Source organism: Pogoniulus pusillus, chromosome 26 (genome assembly GCF_015220805.1).
Source record: "Pogoniulus pusillus isolate bPogPus1 chromosome 26, bPogPus1.pri, whole genome shotgun sequence".
Classification (NCBI taxonomy): Eukaryota; Metazoa; Chordata; class Aves; order Piciformes; family Lybiidae; genus Pogoniulus; species Pogoniulus pusillus.
This window is the reverse complement of record NC_087289.1, coordinates 11,403,766-11,427,465: the sequence shown is the minus strand read 5'-3', so window position 1 is coordinate 11,427,465 and position 23,700 is coordinate 11,403,766. Positions and strand designations below refer to the sequence as shown.

Sequence of the window (23,700 nt, the reverse complement as noted above, 5' to 3'; positions counted from 1 at the left end):
AGTCTCTCTTTAAATCTCCCCAGTCATCCTCATGGCTCTCTGCTGAACTCTTTCCAGCAGGTCTCTCTCTCTCTTGAACTGAGGACTCCAAAATTGGGGTGGTCTCATCAGGGTAGGAGAGAAGAACCTCCCTAGACCTGCTGGACACACTTTTCTTCATGCACCTCAGGATGCCATTGGCTCTCTTGGCCACAAGGGCACATTGCTGGCCCAGTGACTTCTTTGAACCTTCCATTTCTAATGAATGACTTCTCCTTTGCACCTTCCTTTTCCAATAAATTACTTCTTCTTTGCACCTTCCATTTCTAATGGGCTGTGAGGCACACTATGTGCCTTCTCAGCTCCTCTCTAGTAGATACTCTGTTTTAGAAATCACCCTAAGTAGTTTTTAATGACTAACCTGGAGGTTACAACAGCAGCAATACGCCCAGACAATATCATCAGATAATTCATATTTCCTAGTTACAGCTTTGCCTCGGGATGGTTAATTCTTTGATGCTATCATTTTCCCTAAATAACGACCACTTTGTAGGATTAAACAGCTTCACTGAGCTGCTCTTGGACCAAAACCAATCTGACAACTGGAAAGAAAGTGCTCTGTAGTGCCACACACATATGAAATGTTATTACTGAGGGTGGCATAATACAGAAGTTAGCACTATCAGTGCTCTTTAATTACTTTTAATTACAAAGACTTCTTTAGATTTAATATTTGCTGGAATCAAGTCAGATTGGTTTCCAAAATCACATAGCTCATTGAACTTGAATTAGCACACAGGCTGCCTCTACTTAGACACTGATTTATGTGCTTTTTTCTTAACAAAGCACCTCATTAAAGAAAAGGCATTGCTCGTGTTTCATCCAAGAGAACAAGTTAACTAACCAGCACATCTTCCTTCTTTCCTATCTTCTCTTTTTAGAGACAAGAGGCTGCAGGAGTGGCTGCTGGTACTGGTGCTTTCCATTGCAGCCCCACAGCTCTCAGTATCATCAGTGTTCATAGAATCATGGTTTGGGTTGGAATGGGCCTTGGAACATCATCTACTCTAACACCCTTGCAAAAAGCAGGAGTGTTATGAGGAGAGAAAGGAGGAGTTGGGGCTCTTCAGTTTAGAGAAGAGGTGACTGAGTGGTCACTTCATTAATGTTTATAAAAATGTAAAGGGTGAGTGCTAGAATGATGGGGCCAGGCTCTGCTGGGTGATGCTCAATGACAGGACACGGGCCAATGGGTGGAAGCTGAGGCATAGGAAGTTTCATTTAAACATGAGGAGGAAATTTTTCCCTGTGAGGGTGACAGAACCCTGGAACAGGCTGCCCAGGGCAGGTTGTGGAGTCTCCCTCTCTGGGGATATTCAAAACCTGCCTGGATGCATTCCTATATGATCTGGTATAAGTAATCCTGCTCTGGCAGGGGGGTTGGACTGGATGAGCTTTGGAGGTCCCTTCCAGCTCCTAACATTCTGTGATGGCTTTAACTAGATCAGGTTGCTCAGAGTTCCACCCAACCTGACTTTGAATGTTTCCAGGGAAGGGGCATCAAATGTGTGCACAGCGATGCATCTGTGAGGCAAGTCAGATGCTAAGTCAAGAATGCTTGGTCTTTTCACTCTGCTTTTGTCAGCCCTCCATCTGTGTATAGTTCTGGAGCCCCCAGCACAAGAAAGTCATGGAACTGTTAGAGCAAATCCAGAGGAGGGCCATGAAGATGCTCAGAGGGCTGCAGCAGCTCTGCTATGAGGACAGACTACAAGAGTTGGGGCTCTGCAGCCTGGAGAAGAGAAGGCTTCAAGAAGACCTTACAGTAGCCTTTCAGTATCTGAAGGGGGCCTACAGGAGGGCTGGAGAGGGACTATTGTCAAGGCCTTGTAATGACAGGAGGAGGAGGAATGGGTTTAAACTGCCAGAGGGGAAATTTAAACTAGATGTTAGGAAGAAGTTCTTTATGGTGAGGGTGGTGAGACACTGGCACAGATTGCCCAGGGAGGCTGTGGATGCTCCCTCCCTGAAGGTGTTCAAGGCCAGGTTGGATGAGGCCTTGAGTGACCTGTTCTAGTGGGAGGTGTCCCTGCCTATGGTAGGGGGTTGGAACTGGATGATCTTTGAGGTCGCTTCTACCCTAAACCTTTCTATGATCTTCCCACAGACATTTGAACATTCACCATCACCAGATGCACACACATCTGAAACACTATCAGTGGTGAAAAAGGTATAATTTGGAAACTTTAGGGTTGTTTTTTTTAAGCAGCTGGATGAAAACCAGCATTCTGTATGAATACTTAAAAGGGGAGCTATCAGGAGGACAGGGCTTCTTTTTTCACTGGTGCCCAATGACAGGACCAAAGGGAATGGGCACAAACTAGAACACAGGAAGTCCCACCTGAACACGAGGAGGAACTTCTTTATGTTGAGGGTGGTGGAACACTGGAACAGGCTGCCCAGAGAGGTGGTACAGTTTTTGTCTCTGCAGTCATTCAAAGTCCCTCTGGACACCATGCTGTGCAGCCTGTTCTAGGTGAACCTGCTCTGGCAAGGGGCTTGGACTCGAGGGGTTCCTTCCAATCCCTCTTATTCTGTGATTCTCTATCACGTCTGAGATGGCTCTGCTGACTCTGGCTCTACATCTGATGGTCTAGTCCATGAGAATGAACTACCCACTGCATCCCCCTTTATTTGTCAAGTACCTTCAATCCAATTAGGATGAAAATGCATTTCCAACAGCTCTCGATAGCCCCACTGAACTCAGTGGGCAGCTGGGGGGCTGTGGCTGAGAGCAGAATGCGGTGGGTGCTGCAGGCTGCCCAAGCCACCTCCACTGGCACAAGAAACTTCCACTCTTGCTCTCTGTCTTTGGAATACGCCAACCAAGGGCAGCGCGTGAACATTGGGGTGCTTCTTGCCATGGCCTCCATGCAAGTGGTGTGGCCAGCGGGTTTCAGGCAGCCAGGACACACCGGCAGCACCGATCCCCTCCCCGCGGGCAGGAGCGCCACCGTTGGGTCTCCTGGCCGAGCCAAGATTGCATCGCCACCTTTTTCAACACCAGCATCAAGAAAACCCGCTGCGGTATTAAGCGCTAACTAGTCGACCTCGCATAGGCATGACCCACTGAGAAAAGATATCACTAACCTCATCTATAGCTTTCTTATAGCTCTGTGGGTAAAGGAAGAATAATCAGCATCAGAGGAAACAGATCGGGGCAGGAAAAAGCCAGAGGAAGGGCAAGCAGGTTAGAAATAAAATTAGAATTGTTAGCTCAACGCTGTGGAAGTGTAGAGAGAAAAACAACATCATCAACAAAACATTCATACACATCATAAACGAGAGGCAGTGGGACTTAATTTCGTTACTGGGCCGACTCCGCAGTTTTAAAGTACAAACAGCAACAGCATTAAACCAGGAGGAAACGCTTCGGATGAGATTTTGCTCAGAGTAATACAAGGGGAGCGTACAGAGACCACTACTGGGGTTTTAAGCTGAAAAGGCTGTCAGGGGCTGGTTGTCCCCAGCCTTCCCGCACAGAGCATCCCTCTGCCGGGCTGCTGCGAGGGGACATGCAGCACGGAACACAACAATGTGCCATCGGCAACCACCGCGCCCAAGCTAGCAAAGCCCTTAAGCACCTGTGCTTCGCGTGAAAACACAGGCGTAAGTGCTTTCCCCTAGCCTTGGGCTCCTGACAATCTCATGCACTCTCTTCAGCATTCAAATCTCCCACGGGCTCCAGCTGTACCGCTGCTTTCCAGCCTCTCTGCTGGAGGAGCAGCAGTACTAGCCTCTTTCTCGGGGTCCCCGCCGCTGTGCTACGGCACTGAAGGGCAACGTGGCCAAGCTGGCTAGCGGCATTCCCGCAGGAAAGAATTGAGGACTCACAGCAGGTCGGCTCGGTCGCGTCACATCCCTGTTGTCTTCCTGCTTTACCTTGGCAGGCTCATGGGAGAGCACAGGGGACCCTTCGGGCTTGGCGTTCCCTGGGTGAAAGGCAAAAGGAGAGATGGGAATTAAAATGCTGCTGAAAGCTCTAGCTGCTTCTTGTGACCTGGGACAAGCTAGCATGGGGGCTTCAGCATCATGTTGCTTCTGTTGTCCAAAAGCCCTCCTCTCCAGCTTCTCTCTGCTGTCACTACAAGAAGTCTCCATCAGTACAGCAACAGAAGCCATAGAATCAGAATTGTTTTGGTTGGAAGAGACCTTTGAGATCACCAAGTCTGACCCTTAACCCAGCATTGCTAAGTGCACCACTAAACAATATTCCTCAAGACCACACTTACATAGCTTTTAAATAGCTCCAGAAATGTGAAGTCCATTTCCTTGGGCAACCTGTTCCAGAGCTTGACAACCCCTTCAGGGAAGACATTTTTCCTCATGTCCAATGCAAACCTCCCTTGAAACAACTTGAGGCTGCTTCCTGTTGTCCTATCACCTGTTATTTATGGGAAGAGATCAATCCTGACTTTGCTACAGTCTCCTTTCAGAGAGAGAGTCAGACCTTCCTAGGCCCCAAGTTAACTCAAATTCCTTCAAGTGCTCCTCACAAGGCTTTTCTCCAGACCCTTGACCAGCTTTGTTACCTTTTTCTGGACATGCTCCAGCACTTCAAAGTCCTTCTTTTAGTGAGTGACCCTAAACTGAGCCCAGTATTTGAGGTGAGGCCTCACTAGTGCCAAGTGCATGGGGGGTAATCCCTGCCCTACTCCTAGTGGCCACAGTATTTCTAATACAAGCCTGGAAGTTACTGGTTTTCTTGGCCACCTGAGCATGATGCTGGCTTATGTTCAGCCAGAGGGTGACCAACACCACCAGGTCCTTTTCTGCTGGGCATCTTTCCAGCCACTCTTCCCCAGGCCTGTAAGTGTTGCATGGGGTGGTAGTGATTCAAGTGCAGGACCCAGCACCTGGCCCTGATGGCTCTGGTCCATCAATCCAGCTCCTTCTTATGAGCCTCCCTACCTGCTTAGCTTGGTGTCACCTGCTAACTTCCTGAGGGTGCCCTCGTTTGGATCATTGATGAAGATATTAAAGAAGACAGACACCAATACAGAGCCCTGGGGAACTCTTCCAGCTGCCAACTGGATTCGACTCCACAATCCAGCCCAGCCTCCACTGACAGCCCTCTCACACCATCACCTTCCTTTTTTCTACTGAAGGAACAAATTCTCTTTGCAAGAGAGCAGGGCATGTGATAAATTAAAAGCTCTGCAGCATCTGACATTGCTAGGACATTATCTGTCACAGGATTCCTCATTAGGAAAAACAAAACCAAACCAAGAAGGACAATTGGTGATAAACTCCTTTAATTGACTACTCGGAGGAGTGATGACTTCACTGAGAGACCCATCATCTTATGGCCAGGTCATAAAACATTCAAAGCATGGAGGCAGCGTTTGTTTTAATGCCTTCAGCCCTGGGGATTTACACTGCAGGGCTGTGCCAGAAATGCAGATGTATGGCTTGTGTATGCTTCAGCATCTCCTGCTGCGATTAAACAGGGGAATGGAGTCTCTTGAAGACTGGCTCTGATATGAGAGGCAACTATTTGGCTAGAAACATAAACCCTGTGTCAGCACAACTGCCTGGCAAAAGCATTTTAGGGGGAGCTTCTTAGGGGCTAATTCATTTCTCTGCTCCCGTCTCAGGCTTTGCACAAAGATGAAGCTCAAAAAAACCCCAAACAATCAACCAAAAAAAAGCCCAGCAGAAGTGAAACACTCCCAAAGAAAGCATCACAAAGAAATGAGCCTGGGTCAGTGAAGATGGGAAGCACACTGGAATTTGTTTACCCTATAGCATAACCCCCCCCACCCCCTTCTGCACAAGCTACTTTGCACAGGCTGCCCTGGGCATCCACCCTCAGCACCCAGGCCAAAGGGAATGGTGGCAAGGAGCTGGGCACAGAAGCACATCAGAAATGAGGAATCTTTTTGTTTTTCTCTCCTGTCTTAAAAAGCATCCACAAGACCACAGACCTTTTGCCCTTCCCACTTACCAAAGAAGCCTCAGAAAGCACACTCAGTGCAGAGCGATGTTTTCAAGCAGCTCACCTCTGACTCTGTTGCGCTCACTGGAGCCAGCCTGGGAGCCAGGCTGCGACCCGCCCTGGGAGCTGGGCTGGGAGCTGGGAGTGCTGGAGCTGGAGGAGCTGCCGCTGCTGGTCCTCTGCAGTGGGCTCTCCACAATCGTCTCCGTCCTCCTCAGGTCTGGGTTGCTGCAGGAGCACAAAACAGAGGGACATCATCAGCCAGTGTCACAACTGCCTCCAGGGCTTCAGATCCTTCCCGAAGTGACAGGGACAAAGGCGAGGAGACATCTTCCCTGCCAGAAAAGACATTGAGGAGGTCTTCTCTTCTGCAAGGCCCACTGAGGGACTTGATTAAGGCACTGAACATCTTTAGGTGCACCACAACCACGATGGAAAACAGGCTAGAGAAGATTCTACTCTCATTTTGCCAAATCCAGCAAAAAAAATAAAATCTCTCTGCTCCAGACTCTCTTTCAGACTGTTGATGTGCAGGGCTGGAGTTCTCCAGCTAACCACCAATATTCATCATAAAACCAGGACCGTGCAAACAGCTGTTAGATGAAGAAGTGCTTCAGTGGAGAAAGGATCTCGAGGTTGTGGCAAGGACTTTTACCGCTTCTTCACACTTGTCAATTTTCATGGCTTCACTTCAAATGTGCATTAGATATGCACTCCTCTCCCTTGATTTTTCTCACCCCTGTGAACATACATCTTGGAATAACAAGTGTCCTTGATACACACAGAGTGATTATGATCTCTCTGGCTATCAGATGCCTTCAGGAAATTAATCCTTACTTGGTAGAGCGATGCCATCGGATGAAAAGTTCACGCAGAGTTAGGCAATTTGGGTTTACACAACATTTCTGTTTAGTGATCTTATTATTCCAAGTCCTGCTCAAAACATACAGAAAGCTTTCTCCATCAAGTCCAATTAGGGCTACAGGTGCATAAAAATGCTGCAGCAGCAGTGCCACATGGCGCCACGTGACTGCAGGCAGAGGCTGCGCACACCAAGTGCAAGGGCTGCGGAGTGCTCCTTGGACAATGAGCACAATGGTGCAAACTGTACACAGGCTCACTGCCCAAAGGGGGTCTTTGGCAGAATCATTTGGGCACTGCCTAGCACAGCTTTTATGCTCTGCCCTGGCAAGACCCCATCTTGAGTACTGCATTCAGTTTTGGGCTCCCCAGTTTAAGAGGGACAAGGATCTGCTTGAGAGAGTTCAGTGGAGGGCTACAAGGATTAAGGGACTGGAGCACTGCCTGATGAGGAGAGGCTGAGGGACCTGAGGCTGCTTAGTCTGGAGAGGAGAAGACTGAGAGGGGATTTAATAAATGTTTATAAATATCTTAGGGCTGAAGGTCAGGAGAGGGGACAGGCTCTGCTCACTTGCTCCCGGGGATAGAACAAGGAGCAATGGATGGAAGCTGCAACACAGGAGCTCCACCTTAACACAAGGGGGCACTTCTTTACTGTAAGGGTCACAGAGCACTGTAATAGGCTCCCCAGAGAGGTTGTGCAGTCTTCTTCTCAGGAGACTTTCAAGGCCTGTCTGGATGCATTCCTGTGTGACCTGAGCTAGACTGCATGGTCCTGCTCTGGCAGGGGGGTTGGACTCAACGATCCCTTTGGGTCCCTTCCAACTCCTAACATCCTGTGAACTCCTTGCCTAGTGCTATCTTGTATTGATACAGGTTGGTGTAAAAATGAGGACAGCAAGGACAAGGAAATAACCTCCTCATTTGTAGCACAGGGTGCCAAGTCATAGGAAATCTGTTCTTAGTAATATTTACATCTATGCATGGGAGGAATTGAGAACCAATAGAAGAGGTGGCTGAACAGGAAAATTGGACAAATGTTACATTACTGCAGGAGAAATGAAATCTGAAATCATTTCACTGAGCACTTCAGTTTAATGGGACACAGGAGCATCCTATTCATTTCCAATTTTCATCAAATCAAAGGCCTCCAGCTCATGTTGTATTGTTGATGTGTCCCCAGCTTAAACTGACTCATGAAATGTATTTGAATAGAATGCTACTGATGTATTTACCTGCACTGACCAGGACTGGGAGGCTGCAGGAAATGCTGGGCAACCTTTAACTTCAATCCCAGACTCCCACCATCCTTTATACTTTCAAACCCATCACTTACTGGGACCATGCAATTAAAAAATTCCCTTTAAACAACAGCTAATTAAAAGCACAACATTTTCAAGAACTCAAAATGCTTCAGCCTTGAGCATTATAGAGGAACCAACCATGATAAGAATGTTTTTTTTTAGTCTAATTTTAGAAAACGACAACAGGAACAAAGATTCCTCCTCCTCCTGCTACCTCTGCCAGCTCCTCTGAGCTGCTGCTTGCTGTGCATGGGTTTGCTGATGTCTGGATGGGGCACTGAGCTGGAAAGAAAAGCGTATGCTGAAACTGAGGACAGCACAGAGCCACGAACATCACAGCATTTGTTTTTTGACCTCGTGAACAAGGACAAGGCAGGAAGATGAAAACCAAGAAGCTCCATCACTCATGGCTATGTGGAACACGCATTTACCCTGGATGCCTGTCTGAGGTCTAGAGCTGCCCACAATTCTCTGCAAACCAGAGACAAGCTCTTGCATCCCTAATCCATGTTTTTTCCGTTCAGCCCTGAGCAGAATCTGTCAGCTTTCCTGCTTGTTCTAAGCATGCCCAGAGATGGCTCTGACCTGGCAGAGACTAGATGGCTGCTGTGGTGCAGCATCCTCCCTCAGGATGCTGAGTGGCCCTGCACACCGCTATGCCAGAGGGCTGGATCTGGCTAAGCTAAAGGCTGTAGCCCTAGGAAGCCGAAAGGAATTTCTCATTTGATCTACATCTAAGGGAGATTTCACCAAGCTGTATCAGTGTCTGCCCCTCAGCACATTCTTCAGTCACTATCTGTGAAAAGCTGCTCTGATGCTTAGGAAATAGCTGGTATGTGTATCGCTGACATCTCCCCTCTGGCTTACATGGATTCCCTTATCTGAAAGAGGTGATAGCAGGAGAACCAGAACCTAATTCCACCGAAGGGAGTGCCCGAATTCCCATTTGACCTCACAGCGGCAGAAGCAGCATCCACCTGCAAACTCTGCAATGCCCAGGAATGCTTTCAGCCCAGGGATCCAAAAAAGCTCAGTCTTTGGTACTGGTACAAGATCTAACAAATGCAGAAGTTAATCCCAGCAATGACAGAAGAACTGCAACCAGTGTTAGCAGCTAGCGAAAACAGAGCTAAACCCCAGCACAGGTTTGGGCTGATGCCAAGATGACTCCTGCCCATCCCCCTTGGTCTCCATACCTTGCCCGAATGGGCTGGGAGCCCAGCCGGGGCCCCAGGGCACTGCCATTGCCAGGGGAGTTCTTCCTCGCCAGAGCAGGGGATATGGAAGTGGTTCGTTGAGGCACCTGGAAAAGAACGGAGACATTTGTTGTCACCCAGTCTGTCCCATTCTGCCAGGCACATCTGAGAGATCAGCTTTCAGCACTGCCTCAAGCCTGGATTTACAGCTGATTACCCACTGAGAGACAGGCAACACTTAGAGCAACTGTAACACACAAAGCCCTTGGCTTTCAGAGGGAATGGCCTCAGCCAGAAACCATCTGTAAGGTGTGGTCAGGGATGCTTTGGGCAGAGAAGCCCTGAGCAGCACACAGAACAGTCAGCGACCATCAGACAGGGCACTCACTTCTTCAAACATGAACGTTTACACACACACACATAATTTGTATCTAACAAACCCCAGAAAAGCAAGGTTAAAGGTAAAATTCAGATGGAAGTGCACTTCAGCAGCCATTTTTAGCATCTCTAGTTCAGATATCATAGAATTGTCTAGGTTGGAAAAGACCTTTGAATCCAATCATTAACCTAGTGTTGCCAAATCCACCACTAAACCATGTCCCTCAGCACATCTACATGGCTTTTAAATAGCTGCAGGGATGGTGACTTCAGCACTTCCCTTGGCACTCTGTTTCAGGGCTCGACAACCTTTAGGGGACTTTTTTTCCCCCAATATCCATCCTGTCTCCCCTGGCACAACCTGAGGCTGTTTCCTCTCATCTTTACTATCATTTGTTATTTGGCAAGCCTCCTTTCAGGGAATTGGAGAGAGCCAGAAGGTCTCCCCTCCTTTCCAAGTTGAACAACTCCAGTTCCCTAAGACTTGCTCTTCAGACCCTTCACCAGCTTTGCTGCTCTTCTCTGGACCTGCTCCAGCATCTCAGCATCTTCCTCGTGGTGAGGGGCCCACAACCGAACACCAAAGGAGTGTGAACATTTATTTCAACACATGGCAGCAGCGAGAAGGTGGACAAACAAGAGGGCTGACAGTGGACAGACACAAACTGATCCACCTAACGCTTGCATGAAACACTCTGACCTTCGCTGAACTTCAGGGGCTGCTGCCAAAACCCACTGCTGGCAGGCCAGCTGGCCATTAACACTGCCAGCAGAAGCCCAAAGCTAGCCACAGCACACAGGTGCTACGGTGGCTAACCCTGGAACCCAGCCTTGTCCAGCAGGAGCAGAGGCATCACCCTGGGGCAGCAGGCATGGTGGCCTCATCCTCTGAGGTGAGGTACAATGATATTCACCGTGCAGTACCTTGCACCAGGTAACTGAGGGCTCAGTGAGATTAGCAAAAAGAATAAAAGAGGCTTAGCCATTTCTTTTTGAGGATAAAGATGCAGTTATGTCAGGCAAGATAAAAAGATTGAGAGGGAGTTGAGCTTCACATTCTCTGGTACCGCTGGCTACAGCTGGTCTCATTAAGGAGCCACCTCCTCTCCAGGTAGGGCATTCTGCAGCTGGGACTTGGGAGTTTTTTACCTTCCTCTGAAGCATCCAGCCATAAGCACTGGCAGAAACAAACCCCTGGCCCATAGAGACAGCTGGACCTGCCTCCTGGGGCAGTCCTTTTGTTCCCACTTAAAAACACATGACGCAGTAAAATGTGAAGTCAGATTTCTCATGGGTACAGCCTTAAATGTGATCTGGTGGGGACCCCTTCCAGAGTTCACATTCCCTCAGCCAAAGGGAAAATACTCAGTGCTGGAAAACAGCTTTTTTCCAAGGAGCAGGTGCTGTGGTCTCACCATACATCGCTGGAGTTAAGAAATGCCCAACTCGAGGCAAAAGCAGCATAAAATTGCCAGGGATTTTTCAAACTGGAGTTCAAACCAGGCAGCCACTCTCCTGAACTACCAAGGAGCCAAGCACACCAACAGCTCCAGGAGCTGCTGGCTTGTTGTTCCTCTTAGATGAGCACTGATGTCTCCTCTCACTTGGTGGTAGCAGAAATAGGAGCATTATTAAGGCATGTGTCAGACCACCACAGATCTCCTGCACCGGGAGGCTTACCCAATTGCTGGGCTTTGCTGTTAAAAAGGCAAGTCACTTTGCAAACACACAGAGAAAATGCCTCTCAATCAGAGACAAATGCTGCTTCACTGCCACTAATCAATTCCTAATCATTTTTTCCTCTGTAAAAATCCTCCCAGGCTCAGCACTGATTCACTCTGAGGGGAACTTTAATGGCCAAGTTCTAATTCTTCCAAATTGAAGGTGTATAAACAAGGCGATCGAAGGCCTGGTCCAGAAGAGTCTTAATTAAAGAGGCACTGCCAGACATTGCCAAAATGTCAATGAATGTATAAAGCTGCTGGAGCCCTTACAAGTCTTCCATCAAATATTGATTGCAACTGGAGGCAGGGCACCAAACTAAAAAGGACCCATCTTATTGTGGATGACAAATGTTATGTTCCTGTAATTCTATTTAAGCAGAAGGTTGGCTTTATCCTAGGGAAAGGAGATAGTCATTTATTTTGGCCTCTGTCCCAGCTCCAGAACTTTCTGTGCTGGAGGGCAATGCTATTTTGCAGCAAAAAGTGCAGCTCCCAGCATCTTGGGCAAAAGCTGCCTCAGGAAATGCAGCCCCCTGGACTGCCACGGAGCCACAAGGATGAGCTCCTGCCCGCTGTGCGCTACTGGAGGTGCCGAGCGCAGCAGCAGGGACGCAGCTGCGAGCTTGCCTCTTTGAGTGCTGAAAGTGAGGAGCGATAGTGTTACCTTTGGTGGAATGTCTTCCTCCTGCCGTAACCAAGAACTTCGGTCAAACTTTTCAATGCGAGGGGGCAGAGGAGGGTTTTCTGAGGTGGGGTCCGAGTTCTGCCTTGGCATCTCAGTGCGGTGAGAGGTCACCGTCAGAGCCTCCTGAAACCCAGCCAGTCCCTTTGCAGGCTGTTCATGCAGTGACTGAGACCCAGACAAGGAGCTTCCTTGGGATTTCACAGTGACCAGATGTGGAATCTAAGCACCAAGTCAAAACAGAACTATCAGTACAAAATGGGGAAAATAAAACAAAAAAAAAATATATTTCAAAAAGATATTTTAAATTTTGATTGGTTTTTTTTTGGTTTTGTTTGTTTTTAATTTTCAAAAAGTGATTAGCACTTTGGATGCTCTAAAATGCCCCCTCAGGTTGAGATCAGCACTGCCTTGGTTTCAGGAACCTCTGACTTTTATCACTTCAATGCGAGATCTATTCAAAACCACACTCAAACAGCTCAGCCTTTTAAAATCAGGCAATGTCCTGCCCCAGTCCTGGCTGCCCCTGTGTGCCCAGGGGGCTACAGCTCATACCCACAGCCTTGCACTGCTCTGTGGGTACCACCCAAGGCTTAGACAGGGACAGGCTGCTCCCTCCTGCCAGCTCTCTGCCCACCCAATGCTGAACTTCCAGCTCCTCAGGTTGTGCTAATGAGCTTTGGCATGGATTTTCCCTGTTAAAAATGAACAAATAAGAAATTTTAAAAAAAGGGAAAAAAAAGGAAAAAAAAAAAGGAAAAAATAATAAAGAACTCATCAGGAATTCTGAGGCATAGATGGCTTAAAAAAATTATCTTGAGGCATGAGTTTCTACAGGGCTAGGTAGTCCCTATCCCATGGATCAGCCCTATAGATGTAAAGGTTGTGAGTGAAAGGAACACTGACATCTCTTTGGGGAACTCCAAAGAATTCACACAGTTAGAGTCAGGGAAATCAGAGCTTCTTCCCAGGACCCTGTCAGCTCCACTGCAGCGATAAAGTCTCTTCTGGTGACTTTCAAAACCCACCTAGATGCATTCCTGTGTGACCTGCCCTAGGTGATCCTGCTTTGGCAGAGGGGCTGGACTGGATGATCTCTGGAGGTCCCTTCCAACCCCTAATATTCTGTGATTCTTTGGTACCAGGGGGGTGTAACTTTCACTTGATGTTTCCACACCCCGTCTGTGCACATACGTGTGAGTATCCTGTGCACACACTTACAGAGCTCTCTGGGTTTCAAGCAACTTCTTCCTTAGTACTTTACTTTCTGCCAAACAGAAGCCTTTGTAGCTGTTGATAATGCAGACCACCGGAAAGGTCACTGAAAAGTCTCTGGTCAATCAGATAAGAGTGAAGCAGGGTTTTAGCCACTCTCTAACATTTACAGACCGATTACATCGGGCAAACAAGAGCTTTCTGTGCAAGAGCTTTCCTGCTTGTAGTTTGTTTAATGCTGGCTCTGTGCTGCTGTCCTACAGGTGCATGCACCACATGTGGATGGCACTTAATTGGCAGGTTTTCCCATGGACAGCCCAACCTGGACTCGAAGCAAGGGCTTTGGACTTCCCTCTGAAATCCCTGGTGGATTCTGCAGACCTGCAGGAACAACTCTAGGGTCTGGACCAGAACCAGCACTGACATTCCTACAGCTTTTGGTGAGTATCAGAGTGCTTACAGGCCTTTAAAATAACAAAGCCCCTCCTCTGTGACGGTCATGGTGATCTATGCCCTCTCCAGATGTGCTTGTGACTGATGTCAGCTCAATGGAAAACCAAAACAAAACCTTGAATTAAAGCAGCAAAGAAAGAAAAACCTGTTTCTGATGATCCTCAGCATCAAAGCGCCCCAGGTCTTTTGTACCAGGTGCTGTTTAGTCCTTTCAGTTAACCAGATCCAAAGAGGAACAGAGCAACTGGACCAGACCAGTGGCTCCTCTCAGTCCTCCTGCTTGTTTCTGGCAGTAACTAGTACGTGATGCTTCAAAGGAAGGTATACACCAGCGTGATGTTTCTAACACATGGAGGTGACAGGAGGAACACACTCATGAATGTAGATGCTGCTCTCACTCGCCAATACGCTCAGGGCTGAGGCACCAGGGAGCAAGACACTATTCCCCTTTAATCCACTCTTGTCACCTTACCAGCACCCCCAGCATCCTGGGCCGAGGCGAGCCTGCTGGGGCAGCACCATTACCTGCGGGTCCACGGGCCGCAGCAGGGGCGGGGTCCGGGCTGGCTGCACGCCGCTAATGCTGAAGGACTCCGAGCGAGGAGGCAGGTTGGGGTCGGAGATCCTGTTGGCCACCTTATGGGGCATGGCTGGCGAGCTCTGGCGGTTGAGCCGGGAGCGCTCCTCCACCTGCGGCAAGACAGGGAGAGGGGGTGAGCACCCCAGAGAAAGCCTTCTCCAGCTCAAAACCAAGGGAGGCACATGTGTGTGCATGCATGCATCTATCTTTCTATCTCCAATTCTCTCTATATATATCCCTTTGTATGTACCACAGAGCAATCACAGAATCATCCAGGTTGGTAAAGACCCCCAAGATCATCAAGTCCAACCACTGACCCTAGTCTATAAGGTTCACTCTAAACCATCTCCCCAAACACCACATTTAAGTGACCTTTAAACACATCCAGGGTTGGTGACTCCACCACCTCCTGAGGCAGCCCATTCCAGTGCCTGACCATTCTTGCTAGGAACAATTTTTTCCTAATGTCCAGTCTAAACCTACCCAGTGGCAGCTTGAGGCCATTCCCTCTTGTTCTATCATTAATTACCTCTGAGAAGTGACCAGCACCAACCTCTCCACAATGTCCTTTCAGATAGTTGCAGAGAGAGATGAGGTCTCCCCTTAGCCTCCTCTTCTTCAAACTAACCATTCCCAGCTCCTTTGGTCTGTCTTCATAAGATTTATTCTTCAGGCCCTTCAAAGCTTCCTTGCCCTCCTGTGCACTCATTCCAGCACCTCCACATCTTTCTTGTACTGAGGTGCTCTAAACTGGATACAATACGCACGGTGTGGCCTCACCAGTGCCAAATACAGGGAGAGAATCACCTCCCTACTGCTGCTGGACACAGCATTTCTAAGACAAGCCCGGATGCCATTGGCTTTCTTGGCCACCTGGGCACACTGCTGGATTACATTCAGCCTCTTGTTGATTAGAACTCCCCAGGTCCCTTTCTGCCAGGCAGCTTTCCAGCCACACCTCACCAAGTATATACCCTGGAAGCTCTTTTGTCTGTAGTTACATTACATATATTGTATGATCACATGAGCATCCCTGCTCTAGGCAAACCTGCTATTAGCAGAGGGGTTAGGCTAGATAATCTCCAGAGGTCCTTCCAACACCCACCCATTCTGTCATTATGGAGCCCAAGTCACCCAGCAGGCTGCAATAAATGCATTTTAAAGACACCAAAAGGACTATTTGTATTTATGTTCCTCATTCACTTCTGAATATGACGGGGAAAAATGAAAGAAAAGGCTACATGCCTCAGAGAGGTGTTTCTAGAAGATGACTCCTGCATCTTCTCAAATGTATTTTTAAGCCCCTTTTTTCTTCACTACCATAAACACCACGGGGATTGCTTTTGTTTGATCTGAATAAAAGACTAAACATGGCAGCCAGAAAATGGCTGGCTTTGATCTAGATTTAGTGAGTCTGGCACCTCGTCCTGACTGGCAGGAGAAAAACCTCTGAAATAAGCCCAAAGCCCACTGCTTTCAGCTACCCTTGATGGAAACAGAGCAGTTGCAGCTAAGCCAGCCATACGTGCAGCCTGGGTGCTCCTGCAGTCAGCCTGTGTGCATTGATATTCATGCAGCATATGCTATGCAGAATTTCAGATACCTCCAGATCTGACGTACCCTTCATGTGTTAAATGCCCTTAGCATGTCTTGACTCCACCACCTACCACCTCACGTTCAAAGGCAATCTTTAGAACAGCTTTGCTTGGAACGAAGCACAGCTCTTCTTTAGGTAAATAAATCCTCATGAAACAAAGGAGCCATTAAATTAGTGAAAATTAATCTTTTCCTCCTTTAGATACTCAGCAGAAGTTGAGTTAAATTTAGGTAAGAGATTTGTGTTGTTATGGACTCTTCCCTTTCTAGATCACGAAGCATCATCCAGGCCACTGCTGGGTCCTAAAAGGTCATCACAGCTTCCCCAGGTGCTGCCTGCAAGCTAGTGGAGGCCACAAAGAGCTCAGCATATTGATGCCCTTGGAAATGGACACAAGGATGGAAAGAAGAGCAGGGCAGGAGAACTCCCTCTGGACAAGGCAGCACAAGCTCTGGGTCACAGGCCAGGTCCAGCACATCTCCTCATCAGCCAAGCCTTGGCATGAAGGACAGCAGGCAGAGACCGTGCCCCCGCCGAGTCCTGCGGCTGTTTGCAGAGTGCCTGTTTGCAGACACTCTCCGGCACGCTGCCAAGCCCTAATGTGCTGCTAATTATGGAGGACTTCAAAGCCTGTGTGGAGAAGGCAGGAGAGTGATGAAATGAGGATGTCTGTACTGGGAAGGGAAAAGGCTCTTGGTTCCCCACTGCCAGAGTCTTCTCACTAGCACTCTGTTGCCCCAGCACAGCAAAGGCACGTACTTGGGACTCTCCAACTGCACTTCATAGAGCTTTACTGACTCCAAACACAGGCAGAGTAGGGAAGAAACAGCAAAACCCTGCAGGAACTCATCATTGGTCCAGTTCAAGCCACCTCTAGCTGAACTCAAGACTCCTCTCAAACAGGAAACATCCTTAACATCTTCTGTGCAGGTCCCAGTAGAAGGCTGTTAATGTTTTAACACATCACTTCAAAGCCAGAGAAGGATAAAAGCCACAGGGAGTGGAGGAGGAGCTGATGTGCATGTTGATTGCTGCATAGAAGAAGCACGACTCATGATACACAACCCATCCCCAGGCCCTAAGGGAGCTCTGAGAAGCTGATGTCTGGTTAAACCTATCCCTCCTCTTACGCATGATCGTGTATGGCGTATGTATACCTGCTCAAACCCATCCTTCAGGTGATCAATCTTCTTTGTCACTGAGTTAGACCTGGCTGTTTGCATCACTTAGTTTAGCAAATACTGCTGCACAACAGAGAAGTCAGCAACAGTAAGAGCTGCTAATTACAGTAACACTGCTTAAGAGTCCTAATGTCATGTTCCTGACTGGGTCACCAGAGGGTTCCAACATGATGTCTAAAAGGGCCCAGATGGTCCTTGATTTTAAGAAGAGATGTGCCTAGGTAAACAGGGCAGGTCTGGGACAGATCTCAAGTCATATGCCAAGTTAACTTCCAATGGACAACTTTTCATTCAGAAGAAGGTGACTAGAAGGGACAGCATATGGGGATGTGCTCTATGCGGGTGAGCAACCAAGTCTAGCGGAAAGTGTCCCTGCCCATGGCAGGTTGGGGATGGAACAAGAGATCTTTAAGGTCCCTTCCAACCCAAATCATCCTATGATTCTATCACTGAGCAGACTGCTTTGTTTAGCATAGAAAAAGAGAAATCCTTGACTGTGCTGTGGGGAAGCTATGAAAAGTGCAGTACAGCCTGGTTCCTACCCCAGAGCTTTGCCTTCACCAACAGCCCAGTTTCTCAACATGGAGACATAGGGACACAGCTGCAATGCAAGCAGCTGCAGCCTTACCTTGATGCTTTACCCGACATGTACAGGGTCGTGGAGTCACCATATGAAGACAAGTGAGGTAGGAAAATGAGTGCATAAGGGAGAGATATGAAAAGCAGAGAGCGACACAGCATGAGAACTCAACTCAGGGGCTTAAGGTCCTGAGAGAAAGGACTTGAAACCGAAGAGCAAAAAACCAAGGATGGTGTGGGACACCATGCAAAATCCTCAGGAAATACCCCAATAAGCTCTGCAGAGCCTCCAGAAATTGTAGGCTAAGCACCAGACTTGTCTTCTCTTTGTTCCCCAAGGAAAACAAGGTCTCAGTATTTCTGTTAAATTACCATGCACAGGCTGGGTATGGATGTTGCTAAACCACAGCAAGAGCCACGGCAGGCTAAGTATTAGCATGAGTCTATCTGCATGGCCAGCAAGGCTGATACCTCGAGGTATGCAGAGCAGCTGAACTGTGCTAAGAGTGCTAAAACAGGGCATGGAGGCAAAAGCAGTTTTGGGTAGCTCCCAAGGGCAGTACATCAAACTACTGCTTCCAAAAGCAGAAAGATGCCACAGTTGCTGCTTTGAGCATTTAACTGCAAACTAGAGTGACACGGGTAAAGAGTAAATGGTTTGAAGAGCTTATTGGTGGAAGCTGGAGATGTTCCCCAGCAACAGGAAACCTCATCTGACCTCGTTTGATTTCAACAAAGGCTATGAGGCCACATCCTGCTGTTGTTATTCACCTTGTACAGTTCCCAGTGCCCTGCTTCCAGTGACAGCATCAAACCCAGACACCTCCTCCACAGAACAAAAAAAAGGGGCCTTTGTCTTTGAAATGGAAAGCTAAATCCAGCACTTTTCTCCTTCACCCCAGATAAAGAATAAGATTCCTTTTCATGTACCTTTTGTTACAGTTCTGAAGACAGTGCCAGAGGTACTTTAGCAACTTTCTAGAGGATTTAGTCAAAACCAGGCAATGAAAGAGAGAATTTACTCCCCTTGTCCTGCTTGCTACCTACTCTCATCACTTCTGCAGATGGACAAGAGAGACCCAGTTCTACAGGAAGCTGCAGAGGCACCACCCAGGTGGAAGTCTGTCCTGCCCGAGGTGGCTCAGCACATCTGGAACATCTCATCTGCACACCCACTTACCAAACCTCCTCTTCTGCTGGAAGGGCTGGAGAACAATGCTGCAAGTCCATGAAAATATGTTATCTGGCACATCATCATCAAAAGGCTCTCAAGACTACATGGGAAGGGAATGGGGAAGAGACTTGAGGGAACATAAAGAGTGGAAAAGAGTTTCTGACACCCTCATCCATCTCTGTGATGGTTTAGCATGGCCATGAACTGTTTGAATTACATGCTTAGGAATGGACAGCTGGTTTAATTTCTTGAACCTTTGATGCTTGCAGGTATTGTGGACACAGCTGGGGGCTGCTGAGAGGAAAACTCAGGAGACAGCTACGTGCTGGACGATACATCACATCTCTGAGAGCACTAAACACTGCCAGACATTTGGCAGCAGAGCAGTGATCCTGCATAATAGGAAGAATAGGCAAGCTATTGAAAGATCTTTCTGCCCAGGAGTAGGGTTATGAAACTAAACACAACTTCAGAAAAATTAATAGTAAGAGTGGGCATCGAGTCTTAGTGGAGCCACCACAAAGAGATTAAGGAGAAAGTTTGCATCTCACCCTGAAGCAGCACTGCAGACAATGCATGTCTTCATCTTTGCAAGACTATTCAACCAGGCAACAATTAATATGCAAGATCTCACAACTGTTAAAATTTCCTCTTTTTGCCAGAAAGAAAAAGAAAGCTGGCAGTGTGGCTTTGCCTGCCTGAAAATCATGAAAGAAAAGCAACCCCCAGAGACACGACCCAGAGCACAGGAGGAAAAGCTGTCGGATCTCTGTTTGACTACGGGAAACTGAACTGGTGCTCAGCAGGGAAGCCCACAGCAACCACCCTTGGCTCCAGCAGACTTATGGGCGTTCCAGGAAGGAGCATCAGGAGCTCCTGGCATGTCCTCAGGTGCTCAGCTACAGCTGAAGCCCTTCAGGAGGAATCCATGCTTCTCCTTGTACGTCCTTAAGGAAACATCTCCTTCCTCCACTCTCTCTGCTGGCACAGATGTAGATGCAGACGCACACACACGGCACTGAACTGGGAGCGTTTCCAGCACAGCTAATGGCACCTGCTGGAGGCTGACCCAGCAGAGCTCAATCTGCCAATGCATTTTGGACCAACCCCCATGCCAAGCCCTGCAGATGCAGACGAGCCCCACCACGCTCCTCGCTCTTGCCTACCTCCTTGGCCCATGCTGGTTTCTCGCTGGCATTTATCCCTTCTTTGTAATGGTAGAGAGGTTTCTTCTCTGCTGGCCTCTGGTCCTGCCGCTGCTGCTGCTGTTGCTGCTGGAGGGACACCAGGTAGTCCCGCTCCTGCTGGAGCTGCCTCTGCAGCCTCTCTGCTTGCCGCTGCTCCTCCAGCTGCTTGCGCTTGTACTCCTAACCCAGAAGAAAGCACAGTGACACGGGTGCCTGGCCAGCCTGGAAACACAGGGCTGCAAACTCCAGGGCTGCTTGGGTGGAAAATGGGGGCTGAGGATCTGAAAAGCTGTTTTCTGGCACAGCTCCTTTTAAAAGACTGTGGGGATGGAGCTGCAAAGCATCCCAGGGGAGAGACAGCTGGGAGGACAGAGCCAATGCAGAGTTGTGACCACAACGCTGACACTTTGCAGCCAGTGAACTGCCCTGGCTGCTGGGGATGGCGGGGGGGGCACCCCGCCAGATCACCTGAAGTTCACTTAGGAGTTAGCAGTGACTTTGTCCAGTTTTTTTTTGATGGGAAAAACAAAGGATCAATCCGATGAGGTGCTAAACATCATCAAGTCAGACAAAAGGTGGCTGAAGCCAAGTTCTCTGTAAAACCAATTCATTAGCTGTGGGAAGGGCAGCACAGCAGAGCCAACTGTGTGATCTTTCTGAAGCCCTATGGCTTTGTGAGGTTTAACGATAATAATTTGGAAGGATCTTTTTAATAGGCAAGGGCTTGTAAGAGGGTTTCTCTTTTCCCTAAATAGTAGCAATAGCAAAAAAAGAGTAATCCCTGCAGATTAAAAGACAACGCAGTAACAGCTACCAGCATTAAAAGGGTAACTCAAAACCAAATTAAATAAAAAGAATATCTAGGATGCAAACAGCACAAGAGGGAGCATACAGCATTCCTGCGAGGAAAGGAAGACAAAAGCCTTCACTTGGAACACGAAATCCCACATGGCAGGGTGGGTTTGCTAGGTGCAGGCCCACGGCAGCTTGGCCACACTCCAGCGTGCTGCAAACAGCCTTCAAAATGATGCAGCAAGAGAGAGGCTGCTCTTCTCTGAAAGGCAGGAGCATGCTCATGTCATGGAAGGGATGCAACCAGAGAGCTGTGCACCATGAGGCACCCAGCCTGAAGTGGCTGCAGGGAAACCAAGGCAAGCTCAGAGCCATGGAGCAGGGCAGGAGGCTCTGTGTCTGGCAACAAAAGCAGCATTCCTCAGGTCTCAGCATGGCAGGAGGCACTTAGGGGGACACGGGTGCACGCAGGCACATGCGGATGCAACACAGGCAGAAAGCGGCAAGCGTGGCCAGGGCCTCCCATTTACCAGAAGTAGTGCTTGCTCCTGCAACAACTGCTGCTGCAGGATCTCTAACTGTCTCTGCTCCTCCTCTAACTGTCGCCTGATGTACTCCTGGAGGCATGGGCAGCAAGGATCAAAGGAAAAAGAGAGAGAAGGTAATAGAGCCAGTATTTCCCAAGAGCAAGGAGAACAAGGTGGGAACCCTCATCCACCCCACCCCAGAGCCAGCACCGACCAATCAGCCCAGGCACCCTCTGTCCCTGCCCAAAGAGCCCAGGGTGCCCACCACTCCACAAGGCACCTCCGAGGGTAAAGAGTGCAAACCACTGGGAAATGGCCAACATTAACTGGGAACCCCACCCTGGGAACAAGCGGGTGGGAAAAGATCTGTGTCAAGCGTCCCCAGGTCTGCGGGCCAGCAAGTGGATCCACGTGGAAAGAAATGACGGCAGTGGAAAGTGACACACGTGGCACTAATTGAGCAATTTGCTCTCAAGTAGCAAAAAATAAGTGTTTATGAGAAAATCTCTGATTAGAGGAAGAGGCCTTGGCCCCACTCCCATCAGGTTACCTGCTCGTGCTCCGCACGCCGCCGCTCCTCCTCCCGCCGCATCTGCTCCTCGTAGTGCCGCCGCTGCTCCCGCTCCTGCTGCTTCCGCAGCTCCTTCTCCCGTCTCTGTTGCTGTGGGGGCACAAGACACAGGTCAGCACCTCTGCTCCTCTCCCCATGAGCTCAAAGTCCTTGGTGTCTGTGCTAGTTTGAAGCTAGCTGGAATGTGTTGGTGAGAAGCAGCAGATTCCAGGCTGCGAAAGGAACACAGTGGTGATGTCTGCTGCCCTCAGAGCCTCGCTGAGGAGCTTGGGAAGGAGAAATGAAAACATTAGATAACTCCCTCGACTTTTTTTGTTCTCTCTCTCGCTTGGGCTGCTGGCTGAGCAACATCTTACTCCCCAACCTCACCTTCCATTTGGCCTAACCCACTTTGCTTCTTAACCTCTTGGCTGAACCTCTATTCTTCCTTAGGACTGGGGTAAGGTTGAGAGAGGTAAGGGGAAGGTGCAGGGGTGGTTAGAGCCCCTCCTGGGGACTCAGGTTTCTGGGAGGGCAGTTGTGTTTCTGTATTCCCTTTTACCTTGTATATTTCTGTCTATAACTGTATATACTGTAAATATCTGCTTGTCTATTGTGCTAGCTGTAAATAAATAGCTTCATTCATATTCCCAGAGCCAGCTGAGTCTAGTCTGGGTGATTTCTAAAGCGTGGGGGGGTGGGGAACACCCAAACCATCACAGTGTGATTTTTGGGGAGTCAACTTTCCCACTGACCCACAACATCTTCACCCACTCAAGGAGATGCACTGCCAGCAGGCAGGTCCATTGAGGGTGGCAGAGGGACTGGTCGATCCCACCTCATCCCCACCTGTTCCACTGCCCAGCAACAGCAATGGAAAGCCCACAGCATCCTCCAAAACAGTGCTAGATCATGCACACAATTCCATTTCTTCTCTCACTTGCAGATGAAACTACATGAGCAGTGCATGGCTCCCTCTAAACAGCATGCCTGACTGGTGAGGCCTCAAGCACCCAGGAGCTGCATCAGCCCATTGCTTCAAGGGAACTCCTATCTCAGCCCCAAATGCAGACACATTGATGAGGAAGGGTGCTGGGGGATCGACTACCTGTCAAGAGGGGAATGAATCCCTTGTAACGTTTGCTGAAACCAGCACTGAACACAGAAGACCCCAAATCCAAAGGGTTTTCCTTCTTGAAACACAAAATGAGCATGGTTGGGAGACTTCTCTCGCTGTCCTCAGGCCATCCCTGTTATGTCCCTCTTAGGTCACCATTCTTGCTTGCTTAACCCTGTAGCATCTTTACTGGTATCAGTTAAGGGGTGATGAGCACATAGTAGCCTGCTGAGAGCCATCTGCTGTGCCCTGGGCACACAGGTGACACCCCCAGCCCCAGTTTTTAATCCAACATCACTCCTCCAGCCACCTGAACCATCCTCGCTCTCCAGTCCTGGAGGCAGAGCCTCACAGAAAGCTGCAGCCCTTCTCTGCCATGGAAGCAGGAGAGCCACAGGCTGCTCTGGGCCACATCAGCAGAGGGCACTCAAAAGCCAGTCTTGGCTCTGGGGCTCCGCAGCCTGCCAGAACTCCATCAGTGCTGCATGGCTGGGCGCAGCAAGGTGCATGCCGCACTAACGGGGAGCAACCCGCTGAAGCAGAAACCTCGCCCTTTTTGCTCCCTTCTCCCTTTTCCCCCTCGCCATTGCCAGCACACAGGTACTGGAGGGGCTGGCAATGCCATG

The 23,700-nt window shown here is 48.9% G+C and overlaps 1 protein-coding gene across 3 annotated transcripts in view; it reads right to left on the bottom strand.

Annotated features, from left to right (window-relative positions):
- TNIK (TRAF2 and NCK interacting kinase) overlaps positions 1-23,700 on the bottom strand; it is a 200,852-nt gene that overhangs the window by 29,568 nt on the left and 147,584 nt on the right. The window contains exons 13-20 of one of the 3 annotated variants that reach the window (XM_064164894.1): positions 21,958-22,068; positions 21,411-21,497; positions 20,068-20,268; positions 14,316-14,480; positions 12,105-12,344; positions 9,339-9,445; positions 6,042-6,205; positions 3,874-3,971 (exon numbers count right to left, since the gene is read on the bottom strand). In XM_064164894.1, the coding sequence (XP_064020964.1) occupies positions 3,874-3,971; positions 6,042-6,205; positions 9,339-9,445; positions 12,105-12,344; positions 14,316-14,480; positions 20,068-20,268; positions 21,411-21,497; positions 21,958-22,068 (1,173 nt within the window). The remainder of the gene's footprint in view (positions 1-3,873; positions 3,972-6,041; positions 6,206-9,338; positions 9,446-12,104; positions 12,345-14,315; positions 14,481-20,067; positions 20,269-21,410; positions 21,498-21,957; positions 22,069-23,700) is intronic. The other 2 variants (XM_064164895.1, XM_064164896.1) reach the window with 2 other exon arrangements.